General features: G+C 45.3%; 1 protein-coding gene across 17 annotated transcripts in view; it reads right to left on the bottom strand.

The window, feature by feature from the left end:
* Window positions 1-24,537, bottom strand: part of LOC126278161 (skin secretory protein xP2-like) — a 522,599-nt gene that overhangs the window by 11,227 nt on the left and 486,835 nt on the right. For all 17 annotated transcript variants that reach the window (XM_049978142.1, XM_049978182.1, XM_049978060.1 and 14 more), the window contains one exon: window positions 6,770-7,915. In XM_049978142.1, the coding sequence (XP_049834099.1) occupies window positions 6,770-7,915 (1,146 nt within the window). The remainder of the gene's footprint in view (window positions 1-6,769; window positions 7,916-24,537) is intronic.

The raw sequence follows: 24,537 nt of genomic DNA, 5'->3' as shown, positions 1-24,537 counted from the left end.
CTTGGAAGCAGTGTCAGCAGCCTCGTTTCCTCTCAGACAGACAGGGCCAGGAACCCACAAGAACATCACGGAGGCTCCGTCAAGAGTGAGCAAGTGACAGTTTTCCTGGACCCGTTGCACTAAAGGATGGGATGTGTACAATATGCAGGGGCTTTGAAGGGAGCTGAGAGAGTCTCAGCAGATGACACAATTGAAAAGCCTGTGTCGCCAGAATGTACTCTGTGTTCCGATACAGGGCGAAGAGCTCTGCAGTAAATACTGAGCAGTGTGCCAGAAACCAATACCAAAAATTGCTGGCGCCAATGATAAAGGCACACCCAACTTCACAGTCGGTCCCAGAGCCATCAGTGTACACAAAGATAATACTGCAAATTTCCATGCGAAAGTCATGAAACTGAAGGTGATAGAGCGAGGCTGGAGCAGTGTCCTTAGGCAGTGAATGAAGGCCAAGGTGAACATGGGCCAAGGTGGTGAAGAGTTCACACCCACCGGAAAAGTTGCAGGTAGTGTGAGGTGAAGCTGGCAAAGAGAGCCAAAAATGAACTCCAGGAAGTAACAGAGAAGAGGGAAGTGCCCCATACTGGTGAACAAAGGAGTCATCGAAGGAAGCGGCATAGGATGGGTGCCCATTCATGGCAGACAAACAGCATGCATACCAGCTGAGGAGAAAGTCACGGAGGTAGGAAAGTGGTAGGTCTGCAGCTTCTGCACACAGACTCTCGACTGGAGTAGTATAAAAGGCGCCAGTGGCCAAACGGAAGCCACAACGGTGGATAGTTTGGAGACAGTGTAAGAGGGACGGATGTGCAGTTGCATAAACAAGGCACCCCTAGACTAATTTCGAACAGACAAGGAACCAGTACGAGCTGAGGAGGGTGGTTCGATCTGCACCCCAGGAAATACCATTGATAACACTTAGGGCATTGAGAGACTGTGTACAGCTGGCTGCCAAGGAAGACACGTGGGAGGACCAATACTGTTTTCCATCAAGTAGGAGCCCCAGGAATTTCGTATGTTTCAGTGAACAGAACAGCAACATGCCCAAGATGTAAATATTTTGGGAGAAACCAATTGCGCCGCCATATAGACTGCCATTAACACCACAAAACAAACGACTGCATCTGGATGATGTTATGATGGGGAAGGATGGACTGCTTATGAGTAGTATCACATTGTGTTCCGCAATGAACCGTGGTTCCGCACTACCCAGGACGACAGCCATTGGCGAGTATGGAGAAGAGGCTCCACACTTCCAATGTTTTGGAAAGGCAGAGTGGTGTGAGAGCCATGTGTTACCTCTCACGCAATACTACTGTGGTGACATTTTTCAACAGGATAATGTTCATCCACAAATGGCACATCTCTCTATGAACTGTTTACAGTATGTTGAGGTATTTCTGTGGCCAGCAGGATCCCCTGGTATGCCCCTACAGAACATGTGAGGACTAACTCAGACGTCAAATCCATCCTAGTGCCAGTATCCTGGATATCAAGGACCGCCTACAATTGCAATCCAGCTTGCTTCAGGAGAGGATAAAATGGCTTTATGACACTGCCGAATCAGTGCACGCCTCTAGGCTAAAATGGGTGAAACGTCATACTGATAAATGAGCTCATACTGTCAACTTCTTTGAATATTGAGCTGAAAACGTCTGTTCGCTCTTCAGTCTAACAATCTTGTGTGTCACAATACCTAAAGATTTGCATCGCTAATAACTACCAGACTAATACTGTGTAAGCAGTGGTTGAGAAGACAATGGATAGATCAAGTCCATAGGTGTTTGTTGCGCAATATTTATTTTGCCTGTTACCTCAATGTACCAGTGTATGTGTATGTGCGTGTTTGTTACGAATTAGCTTTGCACAAAGTTAAAACTGCTATAGCTTGAGAACGTGCTTAGCTATGTTGATTCGGGTGTCAATTTCAAGAGATTGCGGAGCACTACCAGGGTCCAAAGTGAGACAATAAAAGTATTCGCCGGAATGAAAATCTGTATTAAACAGAAAAGTACACAGTAATGGAAGGAGTCATCTCATACGATTTGTAAATATGCTAAGAATTATAGCAAACCCAAGACATAGGAAAGCTCGCGTCGAAAGGAATCCAAAACGCCAAAGAGGTCTAATGCACAGAGAATGTGAGCGGTACATCAGCTCGAAATTGATTACGTAACCGGCTCCCGAGCATACAGGGGCAGCGGCAATTCAAACTTGTGATGTATCTATTCTGTAACCATTAGACTACCCTGTCTAACCATTGTATTAAAGAGACTTATAATCCAGTTACATATTAATACAGAACACTAGCTACGATTTTATCCCAAAGTTTTCACGAAAAATATAAGGCGCTCACTTGAACGGCGCACACAGAATTTCCTCGATTCAGTGTTGCAACCACTGAAATAACATCTCATCCCCTCTCACAACCGCAAAGTTTCGTTTCGTTTGCTCCTCCCATTCCGGGCACAAGAAAAAACCTAGAAGCAATTTGCTGAAATTCCCAGACGTCTGAATCAGACCTTCACGTTCTGAAATTCACATTAGTTTCATTGTGAATGGCGAAATGGTTTTGAGATTTCGCGAAAGGTGCTGGGTACACTTGCTACTATAGTCTAATTAAAATTACTTGATAGTTGATGTCTGCCACTTGCCGCTACAATGTTTCCATAACGGCTGCCGGCTACCGCTCGGCTGTATGTGCCATATAAACACGGCGGGTCACTTCAAAAATGCTGTTAATGTGTAACGCGGTGCATTGTTGGAAGCTGCCGCGGCGAGGTAATGTCGGAAATGCGAGATGCTATGTGGACAGCTGATTTAAGTGACCAACGACAGAGCTGCGTCAGGCGACGCGTTTTGTAGCCCTGTCCTAAGCCAACCACAACCTGTGAAGTGCAATGTATCCGACATAAGAGAAGTCGAACAGTCTGCAGCGGAAATGAAACCATGATCGCTTTGTTCACGCTGACTAAAGCTAACCTCTACGAGTAAATTGAAGATAGAAGAAGTTCAGTTCCGGCGCCAAAAGGAAACTAATTTCTCTCTGTCATTGTTTACCTGAAACTATGCTCACACCATATAGCTACACAAGCTGACGCGAGCGTTTCGAACAGACGATCAGTCCTCGTTGGCACTTAATTGTCTGTTACAGGCGACACGGGCGAATTCCAGTCGAAAGAAGACTGATAGGAAGAAAAATAAGACCAAATAAAGAAGTCAATACGATGGCGAAACTAATACTGCAAAGAATTAGAAATAAAAAAGATTGCACTTCGAACAGTTAATTGAATAAACATAATAATTACTGTCTTTCGATTATATTTAAAAATAAAAAAAACTGACAATTTTTGACGAGATTCGAACCTATCTTGAACACGTCAGTTTTATAGTCTTATCATTCTACAACGCGACAATGTCGAGTTACGTAGTTATACAAAATGGTCCAAAAAATGTATCCACTGTTTAAAAGTCCGTAACTTGCAAACTAATTGACGGTTTGGTGAAGGTGTAGCTTACAGTTCAACTTAAAGATATCACTGTAGACGTTCGAAATTGTCACCATTAACATCCACACACAAACTATGCCGCCGAACTGCAGCACGAACTACGGACTGCAACGTGTTCAGTTGAACATGTGCACATGAATGTACGATGGATTCTCGAAGTTCATCCAGTGTACGTGGCTTTTGTCGATAAACGACGTCCTTTAGTGTTCCCCACAGGTAAAAGCCCAGAGGAGTTACGTCTGGGGAACGTGGTGGATACTCCACAGCACCTTTACGGCCTATCCATCTTCCTAGTATATCTTCGTCGAGATAAGCCCTAATACGATTTTGGTAGTGGGCTGAGGCACCATCTTGTTGAAAGTAAACTCTTTCGTCTCCATACAAGTCTCGGGTGGCAGGTAAAATGGATGTCTGAAGCTTCTGAAGGAACACCTCACCGGTGTCAAAGAAGAATGGACCAATCAAGCCCCAGTAAGACAGCTCACACCACACATTTACTCCTGGCAAATTCACTGCTTTTTCTACATGGAGGTTCGGATTTTCGGCGGCCCAGTTGACGCAATTGTGGCTATTTATTGTACCACTGAGTTCGAACTGTGCCTCATCAGACTATACAATCATCTCTGCAAACTCTTCATCGTTGTGCACCAAGTTAGTAAACCACTCACAGTAATCCATTCTACGATCTGGGTCGTCCTCGTTCATTGCGTGTAGCAATCGTGGGATGTAGCACTTCCAGTTTGCTGTCTTCAAAATTCGCCGAATACTTGAGCGACTCTCTCCAGTTTTACGGGCACACTGTCTCACATACTTCTGTGGTGAGCGAGTGAATTGTTTTAACAGACGACGGGAGTTAGCTGGATTTGTTACTGTTACAGGTGTCCAGATCGTTGTTTGTGCACATCTTTAACACAGCCTTCTGCTTCAAACGTGCCTCGAATCGTTAAACGTGTCGGTCGCTCTGTTTGATACTCATTTCACCACTGCCGTTGAACCTCATTAATGTTTTCTTACTTAAAATACCATTTCAAAACTGACTTCCTTTCATCGAATGTAAGTCTTGCGACAGCCATGTTTACTCGAGTAACTTGGTGGAACTAAGAACAAAACACAGACTATCTGGCGACTGTCACCTGACTAAACAAAACAACGCAATACAACGCTTGTGTGGCGATTGCTGGAACTACAAACTATTACACTGCCAAAGATGAGACAATTCCGTCGATTAGTTTACCAGTTATGAACTTTTAAACAGTGGATACATTTTTTGGACCCCTCTGTATTTATAATTGTGGTGACCTAGTCGCAATGACGAATTGCAACTGTGTATGAAACGCGCGCGCGTATGTGTTAATGCGTGTGAGGAAATACGAAATAAAAGTGCCAGATCCATTATTCAGGATCGAGCGGCAAAGGTTCAAGTGTGATGTTGAACGCTCTGATTGGAGAAAACTAGGTGCAATGCGCCAAGCGTCAAATACCAAGTAATTTCAATCGGAGTAGTCATTAACGATTATATGCAGTAGCGCAGGACACACAACTCGCGCCCGGGGCACGACACTTTTTGGCATCCGCTCCCCTATCAGTGGCCGGGGCACAACATTTAATTGGCACTCCCCTCCCGCCATCAGCGCCCGGGATACTACGTTACATTTTGTTAGCGTCCTCCTGTAATATTTCTAGCTTAGTCAGCCATCATATTAGGCTCGAAGAAGCTGTTCCCAGAGCAGTGGAGATGCAAGAAGTATATAGATGACGAAATGTGGTGTGAGGTACCTGTGACAGATGTTAGATTCGGTATCATTCCCGCGAGAAAAACCGCCTGCATAATGCTACTGCTCTGTAATTGGCTGCTGTGTTCGGAACAAGGGCGCCAAAACGTTAAAGTATGGTTACTATTATTAGTTAAGCTACTCATTGGAATGACTTCGCTTTTTAATATAAATATCTCTCAACAGCTGACTATCAGTCTGTCATTTTAGAATTATTAAAAACAATTAAAAAAAACTGACGAAATTGCAGACGAAGCACTTCGGAAGCGTTAGGGTCACGCGTTTTCTGGTATGGCTCGCGAAATGTTTCGGACTGTTCGTCACTCTGGATTAGGCAGTCGAGAAGAACAGACATGTTGTCTGTCGTAGGATGTGTTTCCAATTTTTATTTAAGTTCCTGTTCGTCACTCTGGATCAGGCAGTCGAGATGTACAGTCATGTTGTCTGTGGCAGGCTGTGTTTGCCAGTATTCAGTATTAAAAGATTCACTCCGGTAGTCATGAGGCACAGACACGTTCCACAAATAGTGTAAAGATACATTTTCATAAACATTGTGTCTGATCATGTATCGTAAACATTGTGTTTGTTCATGTACTTTGCTGTATCAGAAGGTGTATTAAGATCATGTAGTCTTCTCGTGTGGCTATATTAAAATACGCGGGTGGCATCCCAAAGAAGTGATACATTATTTCAGAACAGCACCTCGTTAAAAGCCAGTTTCAGCCTCAAGATACAGAACCTACGTCCTGCCTCCTGTTTTCTGTGCTGGGGACATCAACTTGAAGACAGCAGGTTAGTGAACTATAAGAGAATCTAAGTATTCCACACAGTGCAGTGGAAACAACTAGGCGCCTCACGTGTACTGCATGCACAGAACAAACGTGCTCAGTGACACGTCATCTGCAGTAATGCAGCGAAGGTAGAGGAGGATGATCGTTATTAACACCAACAATCAAATTCATTCTTGCTTTCTTGCCGTACTCCCCCTCAAGAAACACATACAGTAATCTAATATACAGAATTTACTCTGTGATAATAATAATAATAATATATTTCGATGTGATTCTTGAGTTTCTCCCGGCGTATTTGATAATCAAAATATCCACTGGTGTACTGCCGGTCTACAGTGTCCAACGGGCACAATATTTCGGCGACATGTATGATCGCCGAAATATTGTGCCCGTTGGTGACACTGTAGACCGGCAGTACACCCGTGGATATTTTGAATATTTTTCGAAATTATCTTGTTTGTATGGAGACCATTTGGCACCCTTTGCCCTCGTTTCACCACAGATTACACGTTCCTCCCTTCCTTAAATTGTTACTAAATTGATACGTCTGTCCGGTGGTTGGGAGGCATCTAACTTATTTTGTGAAACTCGTTATTGTCCCCCATCGAGTACACCCCTCGTCAGACACCAAGTACGGGTGAAGGTAACCCCGCCCCAATTAATGCACAGTGGGTCGGAGAAAAAGGAGCGGAGTGCTCACCGACGAGGCTGGAGAAGACGACGATGCCGAGCGCGATGCCGGTGATGGAGGCGGCGTCCATGGCGGCGGTGGGCGGCGCAGCGGGCGCGACGCGGCCGCGGCTCACCGGCGCGTCCGCCTCCGCCGGGACTTCCTCCTCGTCGGCCGCCTCGCGCTCCGCCGTGCGAGACCGCGGCGCCGCCTCCTCCTGCTGGCCCACCACGTCCACGTCGTCGTCGGCCGCCGCTGCCGCCGCCGCGGAGGCGTCGTACGCCGTCCAGCCGCTCTCTTCCTCCGGCGGCACGGAGGACTCGTCCGTGCCCGTCTCCGACACTGCCTCCGCAGGTGCCGTGGCGTACGCGTCCTCTTCTGCCGGCTGGGGGCTGCCGGCTTCCGCCGAGGCAGCTACGCCGGCCTGCGGCGCGTCGGAGCTGTCCTGGGGCGCGACCTCGGCCCGGGCCGTCGCGACGCCGCCCTGCGGCTCGGCGCTCTCGCCGGCTCCGGGGGCGGCAGTGCTGCTCCCCGACACGGGGGCGACCGGAGCTGACGTCGGCAGCCGGTCCCTCGCGGTCCCCGCCTTGCTCTCGGTTTCCACGTTGTTATGCCCCGTCTCCGCCTTCAGAGGCTTCACAGGGGCTACAGAAATTGGCGCCACCGAAGAGCTGAAAGACTTGCTCTCCCTCGCGCCGGTCGTCACACTATCGCTACTGTAGTTAGAGCGACTGCCCGAATTATTTGACTGACTAGACGAAACCGCGTCGACGACCGTGGAGTTGGACACCGACGGCGCAACATTCTGTACATCCCTGGTGGTCAGGGCCTTGGCGGCCGACTGGTCTCCGGCTGCGCCGTCCCCTTGAGGTACGTCGGAGTCGCGAGCGGCGGCGCGGCTAGCCGCCACCTCGCGGGCGTATTCGGCGAGGATCTCGCTGTCCACGTCGGCGTCCTGCGGCACCAGCTCTTCCGGCGGTTCCTCGGGCGGGCGCCCCTCCAGCGGCAGCGCGCGCGGCCCCAGGAAGCCGTCCTCGTCGTCGTCCTCGTCCTCGTAGGGCGGCGGCCAGGAGTGCCAGTCGCGGGGGCCGGCGTGCGCCGAGCGCCCCCCTGCGGCCGACGGCGGCGACGTGGGGTGGCCGGCCGCCAGCGGCACCAGCAGCAGGGCTGCCACCACTGCAACAGCAACACCGCACTCACAGTCGACGGCATCGTATTACTCGACAATGTGAACCGTAGATGAAACTGAGGTCTCACACTTAAAAAGATACGGTGTATTCAAAAAGAAACGAGCCACAGGCTGCAAGTTTAAGCCGATAAACGGATCCGAATGCATTTCCTTACAGGCCCAAACCAGCCAGTAGAGGTACATCGCCGCACACCCATCTACATCTACATCCATACTCCGCAAGCCACCTGACGGTGTGTGGCAAAGGGTACCTTGAGTACCTCTTTCGGTTCTCCCTTCTATTCCAGTCTCGTATTGTTCGTGGAAAGAAGGATTGTAGGTATGCCTCTGCGTGGGCTCTAATCTCTCTGATTTTATTCTCATGGTCTCTTCGCGAGATATACGTAGGAGGGAGCAATGTACTGCTTGACTGCTCGAAGGAGGTACGTTCTCGAAACTTTAACAAAAGCCCGTACAGAGCTACTGAGCGTCTCTCCTCCAGTCTTCCACTGGAGTTTATCATCTCCGTAACGCTTTCGCGATTACTAAATGATCCTGTAACGAAGCTCGCTGCTCTCCGTTGGATCTTCTCTATCTCTTCTATCAACTCTATCTGGTACGGATCCCACGCTGCTGAGCAGTATTCAAGCAGTGGGCGAACAAGCGTACTGTAACCTACTTCCTTTGTTTTCGGATTGCATATCCTTAGGATTCCTCCAATAAATCTCAGTCTGGCATCTGGTTTACCGATGATCAACTTTATATGATCATTCCATTTTAAATCACTCCTAATGCGTACTCCCAGATAATTAATGGCATTAACTGCTTCCAGTTGCTGACCTGCTATATTGTAGCTAAATGATACGGGATCTATCGTTCTATGTATTCGCAGCACATTACACTTGTCTAAATTGAGATCCAATTGCCATTCCCTGCACCATGCGTCAATTCGCTGCACATCCTCCGGCATTTCAGTACAATTTTCCATTGTTACAACCTCTCGATATACCACAGCATCATCCGCAAGAAGCCTCAGTGAACTTCCGATGTCATCCAGAAGGTCATTTATGTATATTTTGAATAGCAACGGCCCTACGACACTCCACTGCGGCACACCTGAAATCACTCTTACTTCGGAAGACTTCTCTTCACCGTCCGAGGCAAGCACTGAGGCTGACGGAACTGAGCGACCAGGAGGCGCAACTGTTATCTTTCTAGTGAGCATCATTCCAACGACAACTGTGGTTATCGCAAAAATTAAAGAATTGTGCAGGCTCGTTCGTCGTATAAAAACTTTCTCAGTTCAGATTCAGATTATGATACTGGTGCTGCTCATTACTTGTCGTTAATTAATATTCGACTAAGCCGGGATATGATAATTGGTTGCGAAATCTTGTCATTAGTTAAAGAGAGGTGTGTAATTGTTAAGGTTTTTTACTCGTAATTAAGTTGCGCGGTTGTTTTCTTAATTGTATGGCCCCTATTTTATTGTATTTTATTTGCATGTTAAAGACTGCAACGTATGTACACTCCTGGAAATTGAAATAAGAACACCGTGAATTCATTGTCCCAGGAAGGGGAAACTTTATTGACACATTCCTGGGGTCAGATACATCACATGATCACACTGACAGAACCACAGGCACATAGACACAGGCAACAGAGCATGCACAATGTCGGCACTAGTACAGTGTATATCCACCTTTCGCAGCAATGTAGGCTGCTATTCTCCCATGGAGACGATCGTAGAGATGCTGGATGTAGTCCTGTGGAACGGCTTGCCATGCCATTTCCACCTGGCGCCTCAGTTGGACCAGCGTTCGTGCTGGACGTGCAGACCGCGTGAGACAACGCTTCATCCAGTCCCAAACATGCTCAATGGGGGACAGATCCGGAGATCTTGCTGGCCAGGGTAGTTGACTTACACCTTCTAGAGCACGTTGGGTGGCACGGGATACATGCGGACGTGCATTGTCCTGTTGGAACAGCAAGTTCCCTTGCCGGTCTAGGAATGGTAGAACGATGGGTTCGATGACGCTTTCGATGTACCGTGCACTATTCAGTGTCCCCTCGACGATCACCAGAGGTGTACGGCCAGTGTAGGAGATCGCTCCCCACATCATGATGCTGGGTGTTGGCCCTGTGTGCCTCGGTCGTATGCAGTCCTGATTGTGGCGCTCACCTGCACGGCGCCAAACACGCATACGACCATCATTGGCACCAAGGCAGAAGCGACTCTCATCGCTGAAGACGACACGTCTCCATTCGTCCCTCCATTCACGCCTGTCGCGACAGCACTGGAGGCGGGCTGCACGATGTTGGGGCGTGAGCGGAAGACGGCCTAACGGTGTGTGGGACCGTAGCCCAGCTTCATGGAGACGGTTGCGAATTGTCCTCGCCGATACCCCAGGAGCAACAGTGTCTCTAATTTTCTGGGAAGTGGCGGTGCGGTCCCCTACGGCACTGCGTAGGATCCTACGGTCTTGGCGTGCATCCGTGCGTCGCTGCGGTCCGGTCCCAGGTCGACGGGCACGTGCACCTTCCGCCGACCACTGGCGACAACATCGATGTACTGTGGAGACCTCACGCCCCACGTGCTGAGCAATTCGGCGGTACGTCCACCCGGCCTCCCGCATGCCCACTATACGCCCTCGCTCAAAGTCCGTCAACTGAACATACGGTTTACGTTCACGCTGTCGCGGCATGCTACCAGTGTTAAAGACTGCGATGGAGCTCCGTATGCCACGGCAAACTGGCTGACACTGACGACGGTGGTGCACAAATGCTGCGCAGCTAGCGCCATTCGACGGCCAACACCGCGGTTCCTGGTGTGTCCGCTGTGCCGTGCGTGTGATCATTGCTTGTACAGCCCTCTCGCAATGTCCGGAGCAAGTATGGTGGGTCTGACACACCGGTGTCAATGTGTTCTTTTTTCCATTTCCAGGAGTGTATAAGGCCGTGGGTAGGAATGTTTCTAATAGCAGATTTGTGTGTGTTCTAGCAGGCTTTCTTGTTCTAGTTTCAATGTTTATCTACCTTGGGCCAGAGGAGTACGCCGGTCGTGTGGGTCCGTTCGGAGAGCAAAAAGGGCATGTCTCCAGAGCAGGACTGTAAAATTCTACATTGTAGTTTCTTCCTGTAATTTAGCAATCTTATTGAACTATAATTGTCTGAGAAGCTTATGCTTAAATGTGTGGTTAATTAAGCTTGCAGAAATTTTGCTTTGTTCAAGGTTTTCTAAGATAATGTTGAACGTTCAATAATTTTATTAATTGGGTAAATATTTTTTTAAATGCAATTATGCTTGTGTCTCTTTAACGTTGAGTCTTTTAGTATATTTTATTTAAGGGAAAGGTAATCTTTAACCCGGTTGTGAGGCGAGTTTCTTTCTGAGTTCACTTCGAAAGTCTTTGCTTAAATTTTTGGTGTTAATGCAATGGTTTAAAGAGAATTTGATAGTGATCGTATTTATTTCAAAATTTGTTTGCTAAAGGCTAAAGAGTGTAATGAATGTAAATTGTACAGTACTTTTTTGAGTGCCAAGGAATGTGAACATTTTCTGAGGAACTACACTGTAATAAAATTTATTATATGTGCAAAACTTGGGCCTAGTCGTTCATTAACCCTTTCATGAACTGTGGGAAACATGCTTCCCACTACAATGAACTCGCTCCTAGTCCCGTGGGATTCACAGCTCCCACCTGTGTACGGTTTTACCACCTAGTGAACAGTATAGGATACTACTTCCAATCGGAAGTTCACGCCGTTTTTGTTGTACCTTCGCGCAGAGGCATTGTATAGCTGAGTGTTGCTCTGTAGAGGAGCCTTTCAGTGCTGTTTGCGTGACATTTTGTGATTTTTTCCCTCAAAGCTATAGCATAAGGTAAATACTTTTGATTTACCCAAATTTATGAAGGACCACGTAAAATTGGAACGAGGAGAATTACAGTTTCAAACAAAAGGAACCATTTCTGCAGTAAAATGGATGGATAACCATCCAGTCACTTTACTGTCCTCAATTCATGACCCATGAGAAACAGCCACAGTGAAAAGGAAAAACAAGGATGGTACTAGTACAGAGATTTCTTGTCCTGAAGTTGTGGCAGAATACAACAAAATAATGGATGGTGTCGATAAGTTAGATCAATTACGAGAAAGGTATGCTATTAGCAGACGTTCTGTAAAATGGTAGCACAGAATATTTTATTTTCTGGTGGATGTTGTTGCAGTGAACAGTTTTATCATGTGGAAAATTAGTAAAAGAGAAAGTGGACAGCATGATCAGCTCACATACAGGATGCATCTAGCCAGACAATTGATCGCTGGCTTCTCATCCCAAAAAAGGCGTGGACAAAAACCTTTCTGGCAAAAAGGAGTAAAGTACCTGAATATTATCGTCGTATGGATGTAGGGGATAATCAACCCATTTTAGGAGAAACCTAATGGACGTGCCGTCATTGTAGTGCCAAAGCTGCGGAAAAGAGAACTCGCTGTGTTTGTACGTATCGTCAAATATCACTTTTCATAGACCCATGTTTCAGAAAATTTCATGGCAAGTAATTGTGAACAATCATTGTAACAAGAGAAGTAAATTTATCAAATAAATATGACATATATTGAAAAAGTTGTTTTTGTCATTTAACTCCAAGGAAAGGCAGTGGGAAGAATAATTCCCAACTTGTTGTATGACCTCAGTTTCGCAGTTGGAGCAAATCTGATATTCTGTACGAGAAATATATCTACCTGTTAACTACTATCTGATCTCCATTCATTAAAAAAAAAAAAAACTGCTCAATAATTTTGCCCACGAAAGTGTTAATCAAAAGTGAGAGCCTGTTCTAAAGATTTTAATTCATCGCTACAGTATATTTAAGAAGAAACGAGTCAGCGGCTGTAAATGTAAGCCACTAAAGTGATCGGAATGCACTTCAAATGGCTCTGAGCACTATGGGACTTAACATCGATGGTCATCAGTACCCTAGAACTACTTAAACCTAACTAACCTAAGGACAACACACAACACCCAGCCATCACGAGGCAGAGAAAATCCCTGACCCCGCCGGGGATCGAACCCGGGCGCGGGAAGCGAGAACGCAGCCACACGACCACGAGATGCGGCCGAATGCACTTCCATACTGTCCCAAACTAGCCAGTAGAGGTACTTCGCCGCACACCCATCTGCTGACAGAGCGAACACGTGCACGCGTCGACCGTCCACTGCACTCACAACAGGATCGCGTCTACTCGTCACCACCGATTTCGTCCAAATTTATACACTGAAGCGCCAAAGAAACTGGTACAGACATGCGAATTCAAATACAGAGATATGTAGACACTCAGAATATGCCGCTGCGGTCGGCAACGCCTATATAAAACACAACAAGTGTCTGGCGTTGTTAGATCGGTCACAGAACCTCTGAGACAGCGATGAAATGGGGATTTTTCCGTACGACCATTTCACGAGTGTACCGTGAATTTCAGGAATCTGGTAAAACATCAAAACTCCGACATCGCGGAGGCCGGAAAAAGATCCTGCAACAACGGGAGCAACGACGACTGAAGAGAACCGTTCAACGTGACAGAAGTGAAATTCTTCCGCAAATTGCTGCAGATTTTTGTGCTGGGCCATCAACAAGTGTCAACGTGCGAACCTTTCAACGAAACATCATCGATAGGGGCTTTCAGAGCAGAAGCCGACTCGTGTACCCTTTATAAATGCACGACACAAAGCTTTACTCCTCGCCTGGGACCGTCAACACATTCATTGAACTGTTGATGACTGGAAGCATGTCACCTGGTCGGACGAGTCTCGTTTCAAATTGTATCTAGCGGATGGACGTGTACAGGTATGGAGAGAACCTCATGGATCCATGGACCCTGCTTGTCAGCAGGGGACTGTTCAAGCTCGTGAAGGCTCTGTAATGGTGTGGGGCGTGTGTAGTTGGAGTGATATGGGACCTCTGATACGCCTAGATATGAATCTGATAGGTGACACGTGCGTAATCATTCTGTCTGATCAACTGCATCCATTCATGTCCATTGTGCACTCCGACGGACTTGGGCATTTCCTGCGCGACAATGCGACACGCCACACGTCCAGAATTGCTGCAGAGTTACTACAGGAACACTCTTCTGTGTTTAAACACATCCGCTGGCCGCCAAACTCCCCAGATATGAACATTATTGAGCATATCTGGGATGCCTTGCAACATCTTTTCAGAAGAGATCTCCACTCCTTCGTACTCTTACGGATTTATGGACAGCGCTGCAGGCTTCATGGTCTCAGTTCCCTCCATCACTACTTCAAACATTAGTAGAATTCATGGCACGTCGCCTTGCGGCACTCTTCCGTGCTCGGGGCGGCCCTTCACGATAGCAGGCAAGTGTACCTGTTTCTTTGGCTCTGCAGTGTAGTACAGGGCTATTGAAAAAAGAAGGAACAGATTTCCAAGATTTATTGCTTCCAAACTACAAAAGATAGAAACACAATTTTAACGTTCCTGGAAAGCGAAATGTTCAGATTTTTACGCACACAATGAAATTCTCTAAGCACGTCCGACGTTACCTGAATTACACCATTCCAGGGCGTTGGACTGGAAGAAGAGGAACAGAAGTTGATCTTCATCGTCGCTGGTCTACCAGATCTCCAGACTTATCTGCAATGTTACGCAAAAGACCGCGTTTTTGTCCCCTTTTGTTTCTGTGAATTCGATTAGAGAGACCAGCTGCTTTGTGTGTGGCAAGAAATGAGCCACCGTTTGATATTTATCGTGCAACACATGGTACTCACACTAAACGCATAAAAATTGTAACTTTTGTCTTTCCAGGAACGTTGGAATTGTGTTTCTATCCTTTGTACTTTGGAAGTAATAAATGTCTGAAATCTTTTCCTTGGTTTTGAATAGCCCTGTATATGCACTGCTTAGGCAGCAATGAAATACAAGCGAGGGCTCCGGGTGGCCAAGTATTTAGAAAAAAAAATTACGTTTTTGGCGCGGCTTGGGTGAGACATGGGCTATTAATGTTATTGCAATACAGGTAGCGATTGGCGGAGCGGAAAGACTGCACTTGCTGTTCTAAGCTTCTCCTGGCACACTTCTAGAACTTGTAGAGGGGAGTCAGTAGACAATATTTTGAAGTTGAACCCATGTCCTGAAAAGTACCGTTTCCATGTTACAGCTGTTTGAATATATGTTTGCTCGGTAGCTATGCAACAGGATAGTCATCGTAGGGCGTGCTTGCGTCAGATCTGTTTGTACCTTGATAATATCGGTAATATCTAAAGCCTTCAACGCTGTGTCCCAAGTGTGCAACAAGGTGGTGGTTGAGTGATCTTCTGAGGTAGCGTTACATGGGGCCACTGAACACCTTTTGTGGTTATCGATGCCAACCTCACGGCTCTACAAGATTTTGCAACCAATAGCACGATCGAATCACCAAAATTTGGTGACTTTTCATCTTACTAGATGACAGCTCGCGTACGTGTCGTGCTGTTTTCGTGAACACGTTCCTTCAACATGCTAGAATCACCTAATGGAGTGATCTTTTTGTTCCCCGGACATCAATCGAATATAACGTGTGGGATGTATTGAAACGAGCTGTTTTTGGACTTCGACAAGTACTCTGCGCGACTTAGACCTATCGCCACTGGAGAGTGGGAAAATTTGTTGCTCTCATCGATGGTATGACGCGACGGTTTCAATTTGGATCCGAGAAAGGGGACGTTCCAGCACGTATCGCCTTGATGTGAGAAACACATGACTTCGTCGGCACACACTTTTCTTTACTTGGTGGTCTAGACAATTTGCAAATGTATATATACGCATGCATCAGGGCGAATTTTTTTCCTGTGCCATTACTTTCGAAATAATGGGGTGATGCAAAACTTTAGATGACGTAAGTACATGATCTCTCATTTCTTTGCTTAGAGTCGAGCCCCAAAATATGAAAGAATCGCTAATGGTTCCTAATTAATAATTATATCGAAATACATATCTACATAAGCCACAAACGACAACGATATGATGAACTTTCGTAACAGATTTGTGGACAGGTGAAACGAAATGTCGTGTGACTAGGGCCTCCCGTCGGGTAGACCGTTCGCCTGGTGCAGGTCTTTCGATTGGAAGCCACTTCGGCGACCTGCGCGTCGATGGGGATGGAATGATGATGATTAGGACAACACAACACCCAGTCCCTGAGCGGAGAAAATCTCCGACCCAGCTGGGAATCGAACCCGGGTCCTTAGGATTGACATTCCGTCACGCTGACCACTCAGCTTCCGGGGGCGGACTTGTGGACAGGTATCAGAGGGCCAGAAGGCTGACCTAATAATAGCTGGGTCTGTTCAAACTGCTTTTTTGAAAGTCTGCTACTGTAAAAAAAAAAAGAAAGGTTGGTTTATGTTATTGGGTTTCTGTCTGTTTTGTGTAGCAGGCGTTTTAGGAAAGAATTCCTGTTAATGAAGAGCTTGTTTTATTACATTGTAGCGCCATGAAGTTCAAGACTCGTAATAAGAAAACGCAGTTGCTACACACTGTGAAGCAGATACGGAATTAAGAGAGAGAGAATATAGCATGGCATGCGTGTCAAACGAACTTTCCGTTGCTGATATCGATGAGAAAGTAATGTTACTTGAGAAGAAACGAAGACTTTATCAGAAAGGAAAGCGACACGTACCAACTACGATTTTCCTTCCATAGCGGCGGAATTCTCGTGTACAGCTGTACTGATAAGATGGAAAAAACGACACTAATGTTCCATTCAGAACTATGAATTTTCGTGAAAAGACGGCTGTCTTGTTCCAAATCTTTAGCAATCTGAAGTTGTAACCATGACACAAAAAGAGCGTTGCACCGTTAATATCAGTTCCAGCGTGCGATTACCGATGCTCCAAATTTCCATGCTGTGAAAATACACTATCTTACGATCTCTTTGACATGACATACGGGCATCAATCACAAAGTAGTCATCTCTCCTTTCCCAATTATGAAGGGAGCTGCAAAGTAATCCTCTATTAAAATTTTGAGCTAATGGTGCGCTGAACTGACCTCCAAATTTTAGTCCAGCTATCGTGATCTACGTTTTAGGTGGTTTTCCATGTCATAGCAGGCAAGTTCTGATGTGCAGAAGTTTGATGATGATTGGCTCCACAGCCTTCGTGAAATTTTTAAATGAAATCATTCCGCTTTAGAGTGTTAAAACATTATTGCGATTGCAATTTCGACAGGTGGTCATTTCCAAGCATTGTAGGATGTTTTAATGCACTTAGTAATATAAAGTTCTGACATGCTGAGGAAGAAGAGTTGCATGAGGTGTTGTCAATTTATTTGCTGTTCCATATACCATACACATTAGAAAGCTGATGGAATAATGATATAGATACTTAACTTTAAATTTCATGAAGTAGGCTTACCGCTTTTGTCGTCCGTTTACCCTACTACATGAAGGTTAATCTTAAGTGATAATTCCATTATTTCACCAGCTTTCTAAAGTGTATAGTATATGGAACAGCAGATAAATTCACGACACCAGACGCAACTGCTGTTACACAGAATGTCACAGCTTTATTTTACAGACTGCGTTACAACATCCCACAAAATTTGAAAATGACCACGCGTTGAAATTGAAATCGGAGTAAATATTGTTTTAATAGCGTTAATCGGAATGATTTCAGTCTGGAAATTCTGGTAAAATTTCTAAATATTAAATTCATTATCCAGTGCACCTGTAACACCCATAAACGCCCTCCGCAGCATCACGATGTGATTCGCACACCGTAATGTTGCGGAAAGCAGCGTAAAGGTGTACTTGAAAATGAAACTTGATGTTTTGCAAACGGTTGTGTTAAAAAAACTATAACTATAGTAGCTGTTACAAGTGATGTATGTTCTCTGTATTCAAAATCTTCCAGCTGCTGAGCCAGTAGCACGTCTTAAATAAGACGGAGAAAATGCAGTAAATACATAACGATTTTGCTCTCGTAGAGTGATTTGTGATCATTCTGAGGCAATGACGATCACACGTTGCAATCTCTTTCTTCTAGCACGGTACTCGATATAATGAATATTCATGACAAGTAAAAATTGCGAGCCAGACCTGTACGCCGTTTTACCTCGCGATGAATATTCAACAAAACGAATATATCTTTGAAAATAAAAGACCGCAAAACGTTGAAACGCACAGGCGATGAAGAACTAGTCTCACCGCAACATTCCCGTTCCATGGGCAGCAGTCGGTTCACCCACTGACGCACAAAAAAATATCGCCAACATTACCCTACACTGTGCATCTGACGTATGACCTACCGGACACAAAACAATGATGAACCTAACTATTACAGGTATGCCGACGCTGACCGAGAGATCAACACCGGCATCCAGCGGCAGCCGCCGAATAACAGCACCGCACAACGTCAAAGGTATCGAAATGCGCGATACCCACATCTAACAAAGCCTACCCTTGCATGACTTGTCGCAGGCAGCAAGACATCCGCTACTGCTCTTACTACCCGACATAACTATCGCAGAGGTTTTCTTCCCTTGGCACTTCTTTCTCCTCTGCCCTTGTAACCACTACCCTTCGTTCGAATTTCGACTATCTCCAGATGAGCGCGTATTAATGGTTAACCTTAGTCAGACGCACGCAAACATCGCAATACCCCCATCCTGCGACATCTCATTTTAGTGAAAGCTAACCCTTGTGCAGAGATGGCTATAGACCTTTTGAGTTGGCCATCATAGCGGTGTGGATGGAGGGGCTCCAACTCTTAAAAAAGAAAGGGGGGCAGCTTATCTGTCTAAAACCACGGTTGTGGAATGGTGCGCCAAGTTTAGTGCTGATGACAGTTTCACGGGAGATGCCGGTCGATCTGGGAACACATTACAGACAAATGGGAGACACTCGGCTACCCGCCCTATAAATAATGTTTATTTTTAAGTAACAGATTAGATGAGAACTGTGCAGAACAAAAGTGTTCTGTAGACTGTGTGGCCCTATGGATCCTCACTCAGTTTCTAGTCAGTTCACCGCTTTCAGTTTCTAGGAGAATCGAGGAATACATTGATCGTGCACAGAGACAAAGAGATTGAAATGGGGTAACGCCTGATAGATATGCAACACACCTAGCGTACAGGTAATACGGTTGCGATCTTAACTAACAAGGCTACTAGGAAAACTACAGCACTCTACCATTACTTATGACAGTCTGTGGCAGCCTAAGGTAGTTTTACAACTCTACGCCCCATATCCAAATCTATCCCCATGCATGCAGTCCCTTTAAAAATGCCTTGAAGTGTCGCGATTCCCGTCGGACGAGGACGTGAAGCAGGCAGTTACGGACTTCTTCACACAGCAGGGCACAGTATTCTGCCAAATGGCTATCTTCATCTTGGTGAAGTCAGTGGGACTATTGCCTCGATGAACGACAAATTTGTCCTATTGGCATTCTAACGGAAACCTTTTGATCGCCCCCTTACACATTGGTTCTACATAACCATAGTACGCAATGTGTGTACAGTTGATATTTTTTTTAGTGTTGTTAACAGATAGCAGTTTAAAGCTTTTCTCGCCACTTGGATTATTCTATAAAAGGGTCGAGAAAAAATTATTATGGGAAACAATCGTACAGGAAAGATTGGCGAGTTTTTATTTTGTGCTGTTTAGTGCTCTCAATTACTGTATCTATAAAGGTATCGAAGGGACACGGCTTTAATGGGATGATCTGTTGTTTCAATCACCATTCGATACTTTGCCAAAAGAAGATTGGAGTGATATAAACTGTAAATGTTCACAGTGATGTTTTGGAAAACTAGTCTGTAATTGTGCTAAAAATAATTCCGAAGTCTGCAACACAGCGGAATTTAAGGTTCGATATTCTATGTTTGCGTCACAGAGAACAGGAGGCAACATTGGTGTGGCCCTTTTCAAACACATATTTTCTGGCAATTCTTGCGAAACGTTTTACTCTGAACGTTGACGTGAGTCCTACCTCCGTACTCATCTTCTCACGAGCGAGAACTGGGCTTGTATTCGGCGGATAGCGGTTCCGATGTCCGTCCGACTACCAAGCCTTAGTTTACCGGAATCTCTAAGGTTAATGCTGGGATACTTCCTTTGGAAGAGTGTGGCCGATTGCCTTTCTCATCCTTTTCCTACCTGAGCTTTGTGCTTAGACACTAATGATGACGACGTCGGCAAGAAATTGGACCCTAAATTTCCTTTTTTCCCGTGAACTATACTAAATGCCCCAAAAAGTAGGGGAGAGTATTGTACTTAGGAGACAATGTACGTAAAAACACATATTTTTTGGTAAGTGCTTCAGTCTAGTGACTGATTTTAGAATCACATGAAGGAATGCGGTATAGACCGCCAAAGCTGTTTCCGGCATTTCCTACAGTTTTTTTTGTTGTTGTTATAAAAAATGGTTAAAATGGCTCTGAGCACTATGGGATTAACCTCTGAGGTCATCAGTCCCCTAGAACTTAGAACTAATTAAACATAACTAACCTAAGGACATCACACACGTCCTTGCCCGAGGCAGGATTCGAACCTGCGACCGTAGCGGTCGCGCGGTTCCTGACTGTAGCGCCTAGAAACGCTCGGCCACTCCGGCCGGCTGTTGTTGTCGTTGTTGTTATACACGAGACTGTCTTTTCTGCAGCACTTCTAAATATTTCGCTTTCTACACTTTTGAGTCATGTCTGATATACTAAAGCTATTTGGAACATATTGTTAATTCTTAAGGCACAAAGTTTTACGGTGAGCAAAATTCTGTGCATTTTTATAAACATCTATATGACTTATGAATATGAAACTTCCTGGCAGATTAAAACTGTATGCCGGACCGAGACTCGAACTCGGGACCTTTGCCTTTCTCGGGCAAGTGCTCTATCACTGAGCTACCCAAACACGACTCACATCCCGTCCTCACAATTTCTGCCGAATTCGAGTCTCGGTCCGGCACACAGTTTTAATCTGCCACGAAGTTTCATATCAGCGCAGACTCCGCTGCAGAGTGAAAAATCTCATTCTGACTTCTGAGTAGTTAAACCATTCTCCGTCGGCCGTACACTATCTTGCAGCTAGAAATCGAAGGAAAGTCTTGTGTAGCATGTGATACTTGAAAATGAACTGTTTTTCTTTAATGTGTTAATAATTTTACCTTTCTTGAAAATGGAAAATGGTTTCAGTTTGCAATAGCTTCTATTTCAAAATGTATTTAACTTGAAACGGTTTTTGATAGTGCTTCAGCTTAATTTGATGTCACATACTCATTACTGGTGTGTAGCAGAGCAACTTATGACAGATAGACGGTTAAATACTACACAATACTGACAAGATTTTCTCGCTTTCACCGCTTTTAAATTTCTATATAATATTTGCTGGTAGGTACATACAGATTTGGAAAAACTTTTTCCGGAGTAACTTCTGTAATTTCAAAAAAAGACTGCAGCACATAAAAAGTTAATGCCATCATTTAAAAATGGATTAAGAAAATACACTGATGGAAAAGAAGTCTCAACAACACGGAGGAGTGGTGCGGCGCAAAAGAAAGTTAATAGGCGTGTTTCCACATCTGAAAGATAATGTCTATTGTAGTCTCGCGCCAATCGCATAAGATTAGTGTCATTAGCGCCACTATGAGGATGCAAATCAGGTTTGCTTTAAATGCACGCTGTAGCAGTTGCGAGCATCTGTTACCTTCGAGATTGGAGGTGGTGAGTTGATGTTTGTCAAGAGTGCCTTCAAGGTGGCAAGACGCTTTTATCAACGCCTCACTGAGTTTGAAAGAGGTCTTGTAATAGGGCTACGAGAAGTTAAATGATTCTTCTGCGATATCATAAAATGAACTGAAGAAAATGTAGCGACTGTAAATGACTGCTGGCAGCAGTGGTCATGGGAATTTACGGTCGCAAGAAAACCGGGCTCCGGACCCACGTAGCGCTACCGACACGGAAGACCATCGTGTTTGGCTATGGCTGTGGCGCATCGTACGGCTCTGGCGCATCGTGCTGCATCTGCAACAGCAATCTGAGAAACAGTTGGCACCACAGTGACACAACGAACTGTTACAAATAGGTCACTTCAAGTACAGATCCGAACCAGACCCCCCGTACAGTGCATTCTGCTGACCCCAAACTGCGGCCATTTGCAACATCAGTTGTGTCAAGCGAGAGCTCATTGGAGAGCAGGGTGGAGCTCTGTTGTGTTGCCGTGTGTTGGTAAGAAAGAGCCCAGTTGAGAGCCTGCTAACAACCTGTCTGCGTGCTGGACACACTGGACATATACCTGGAGTTATGGTCTGGGGTGCGATTTCGTATGACAGCATGAGCAGTCTCGCTGTTATCCCACGCATTCTTACTGCAAATCTGTGCGTTAGTCTGGTGGTTCGACCTCTTCCAGGTGGTGTTTTCCAACAGGATAACGCTCGCCGATATACTGTCGTTGCAACCCAACATGCCCTATAGAGGTGTCGACATGTTGTCTTGTCTCGGCGAATCACCAGATCTGTCTCCACTCGAGCCCATTCGAGACATTATCAGGCAACAACTCCAGCGTCATCCACAAACAGCATTAGCCGTCCCTGTGTTGAGCGAACAAGTGCAGAAGGCATGGAACTCCATTCCGGCACCTGTACAATACAATCCATGGACATTTGCATACAACATTCTGGCAATTACACCGGTTTTAATGTACCAGCATTTCACATTTGCGATAGCTTATGTCTACATCTACATGGATACTCTGAAAATCACATTTAAGTGCCTGGCAGAGGGTTCATCGAACCACCTCCACAATTCTCTATTATTCTAATCTCGTAGAGCGCGCGGAATGAATGAACACCTATATCTTTCCGTACGAGCTCTGATTTCCCTTATCTTGGTGATCGTTCCTTCCTATGAAGGTCGCATTAGGAGGAGAAAGTTGGTGATTGGAATTTCGTGAGAAGATTCTGTCGCAACGAAAAACACCTTTCTTTTAATGATGTCCAGCTCAAATCTTGTATCATTTCTGTGACACTCCCATATTTCGCGATAATACACAACGCGATGCCTTTCTTTGAACTTTTTCGATGTACTCCGTCAGTCCTATCTGGTAAGGATCCCACACCGCGCAGCAGTATTCTAAAAGAGAACGGACAAGCGTAGTGTAGGCAGATCTGTTATATTTTCTAAGTGTCCTGCCAATAAAACGAAGCCTTTGGTTAGCCTTCCCCACAACATTTTCTGTGTGTTCCTTCCAATTTAAGTTGTTCGTAATCGTAATACCTAGGTATTTAGTTGAATTTACGTCTTTTAGATTAGAATGATTTATCGCGTAACCGAAGTTTAACGAGTTCCTTTTAGCACTCATGTGGATGACTTCACACTTTACGCTATTTAGGGTTAACTGCCACTTTTCGCACCATTCAGATATCTTTTCTAAATCGTTTTGCAGTTTGTTTTGGTCTTCTGATGACTTTGTTAGTCAATAAACGACAGTGTCATCTGCAAAAAACCGAAGACGGCTGCTCAGATTGTCTCAAGATCGTTAATCTAGATAAGAAACAGCAAAGGGCCTATAACACTACTTTGGGAAACGCCAGAAATCACTTCTGACTTTCCGTCAATTACTACGAACTGTGACCTCTCTGCAGGAAATCACAAATCCAATCACATAACTGAGATATTCCATAAGCTCGCAATTTCACTACGAGCCGCTTGTGTGATACAGTGTCAAAAGCCTTCCGGAAATCCAGAAATATGGAATAGATCTGAAGTCCCTTGTCGATAGCACTCAACACTTATGTTATGCTTCCATTAACCTGTGATCTTGCAATGTTAATCATTTAAATATGTTACGTAGACAAATGTACTCCCAAATTCCATTACTTTACGTTAATTATTTTTGGTGTTGCAATTTTCTTCTGTCATTGTATATTAAACTTCAATTACAGAACTGGCTAGAGGCGAAAGAGTACCAAGGCAGAACACTCTTCCCTACACAGATTTAAAAACCAAAAGCTTTATCTATAGATAAAAAGAGTTACGAAAATAAAGCCGACCGCAAATTGTTGGTTCTTTTGTGGACTGCCGAAACCTCATCACTGCATTTTTGACAGGTACCGAATCGAATTGGGGAGAGAAGAAATTTACGGCAAAACTGACTGAAAGAAGGAATCGGTTGGTGGAGCATACCCTGAGGCATTAAGAATTAATTTCGTAATGGAGAGAAATGTGAAGGACGAAAGCCGTACAGGGGGGCCAAGGCTTGAACACAGTGGGCAGGTTCAGTTGGATTAGGTTGCACAGCTACGCAGATATGAAGAGGCTTGTTCAGAATAGGACATACTAAAGTAGAGAGCTGCATCAAATCATTCTTCGCACAGAAGCCCGCAGTAACAGCATGGAGTATTGAAAGTTTCATATTATGTGGGACAGTTTGTAGATGTTACACTTCTACTGAAGCTTGTAGCAGGTCGGGGTAAGATGTGCATCGGTACAAAAGTACAAATAATTCTGTAAATTTACTCCGTATTCAGTACACGGCCTCTGTGTTATTTCATTTTGTCCAACACGGAAGTGTACGGAGCGAGGACTAGTACAACAGCAACGAGCAACAGATCGATAGGTGCCTGCTGACCCTCACC

Source organism: Schistocerca gregaria, chromosome 1, assembly GCF_023897955.1.
Source record: "Schistocerca gregaria isolate iqSchGreg1 chromosome 1, iqSchGreg1.2, whole genome shotgun sequence".
Classification (NCBI taxonomy): domain Eukaryota; kingdom Metazoa; phylum Arthropoda; class Insecta; order Orthoptera; family Acrididae; genus Schistocerca; species Schistocerca gregaria.
Note: the sequence above shows the minus strand (reverse complement) of the source record. Positions and strands in the feature narration are given on the sequence as shown.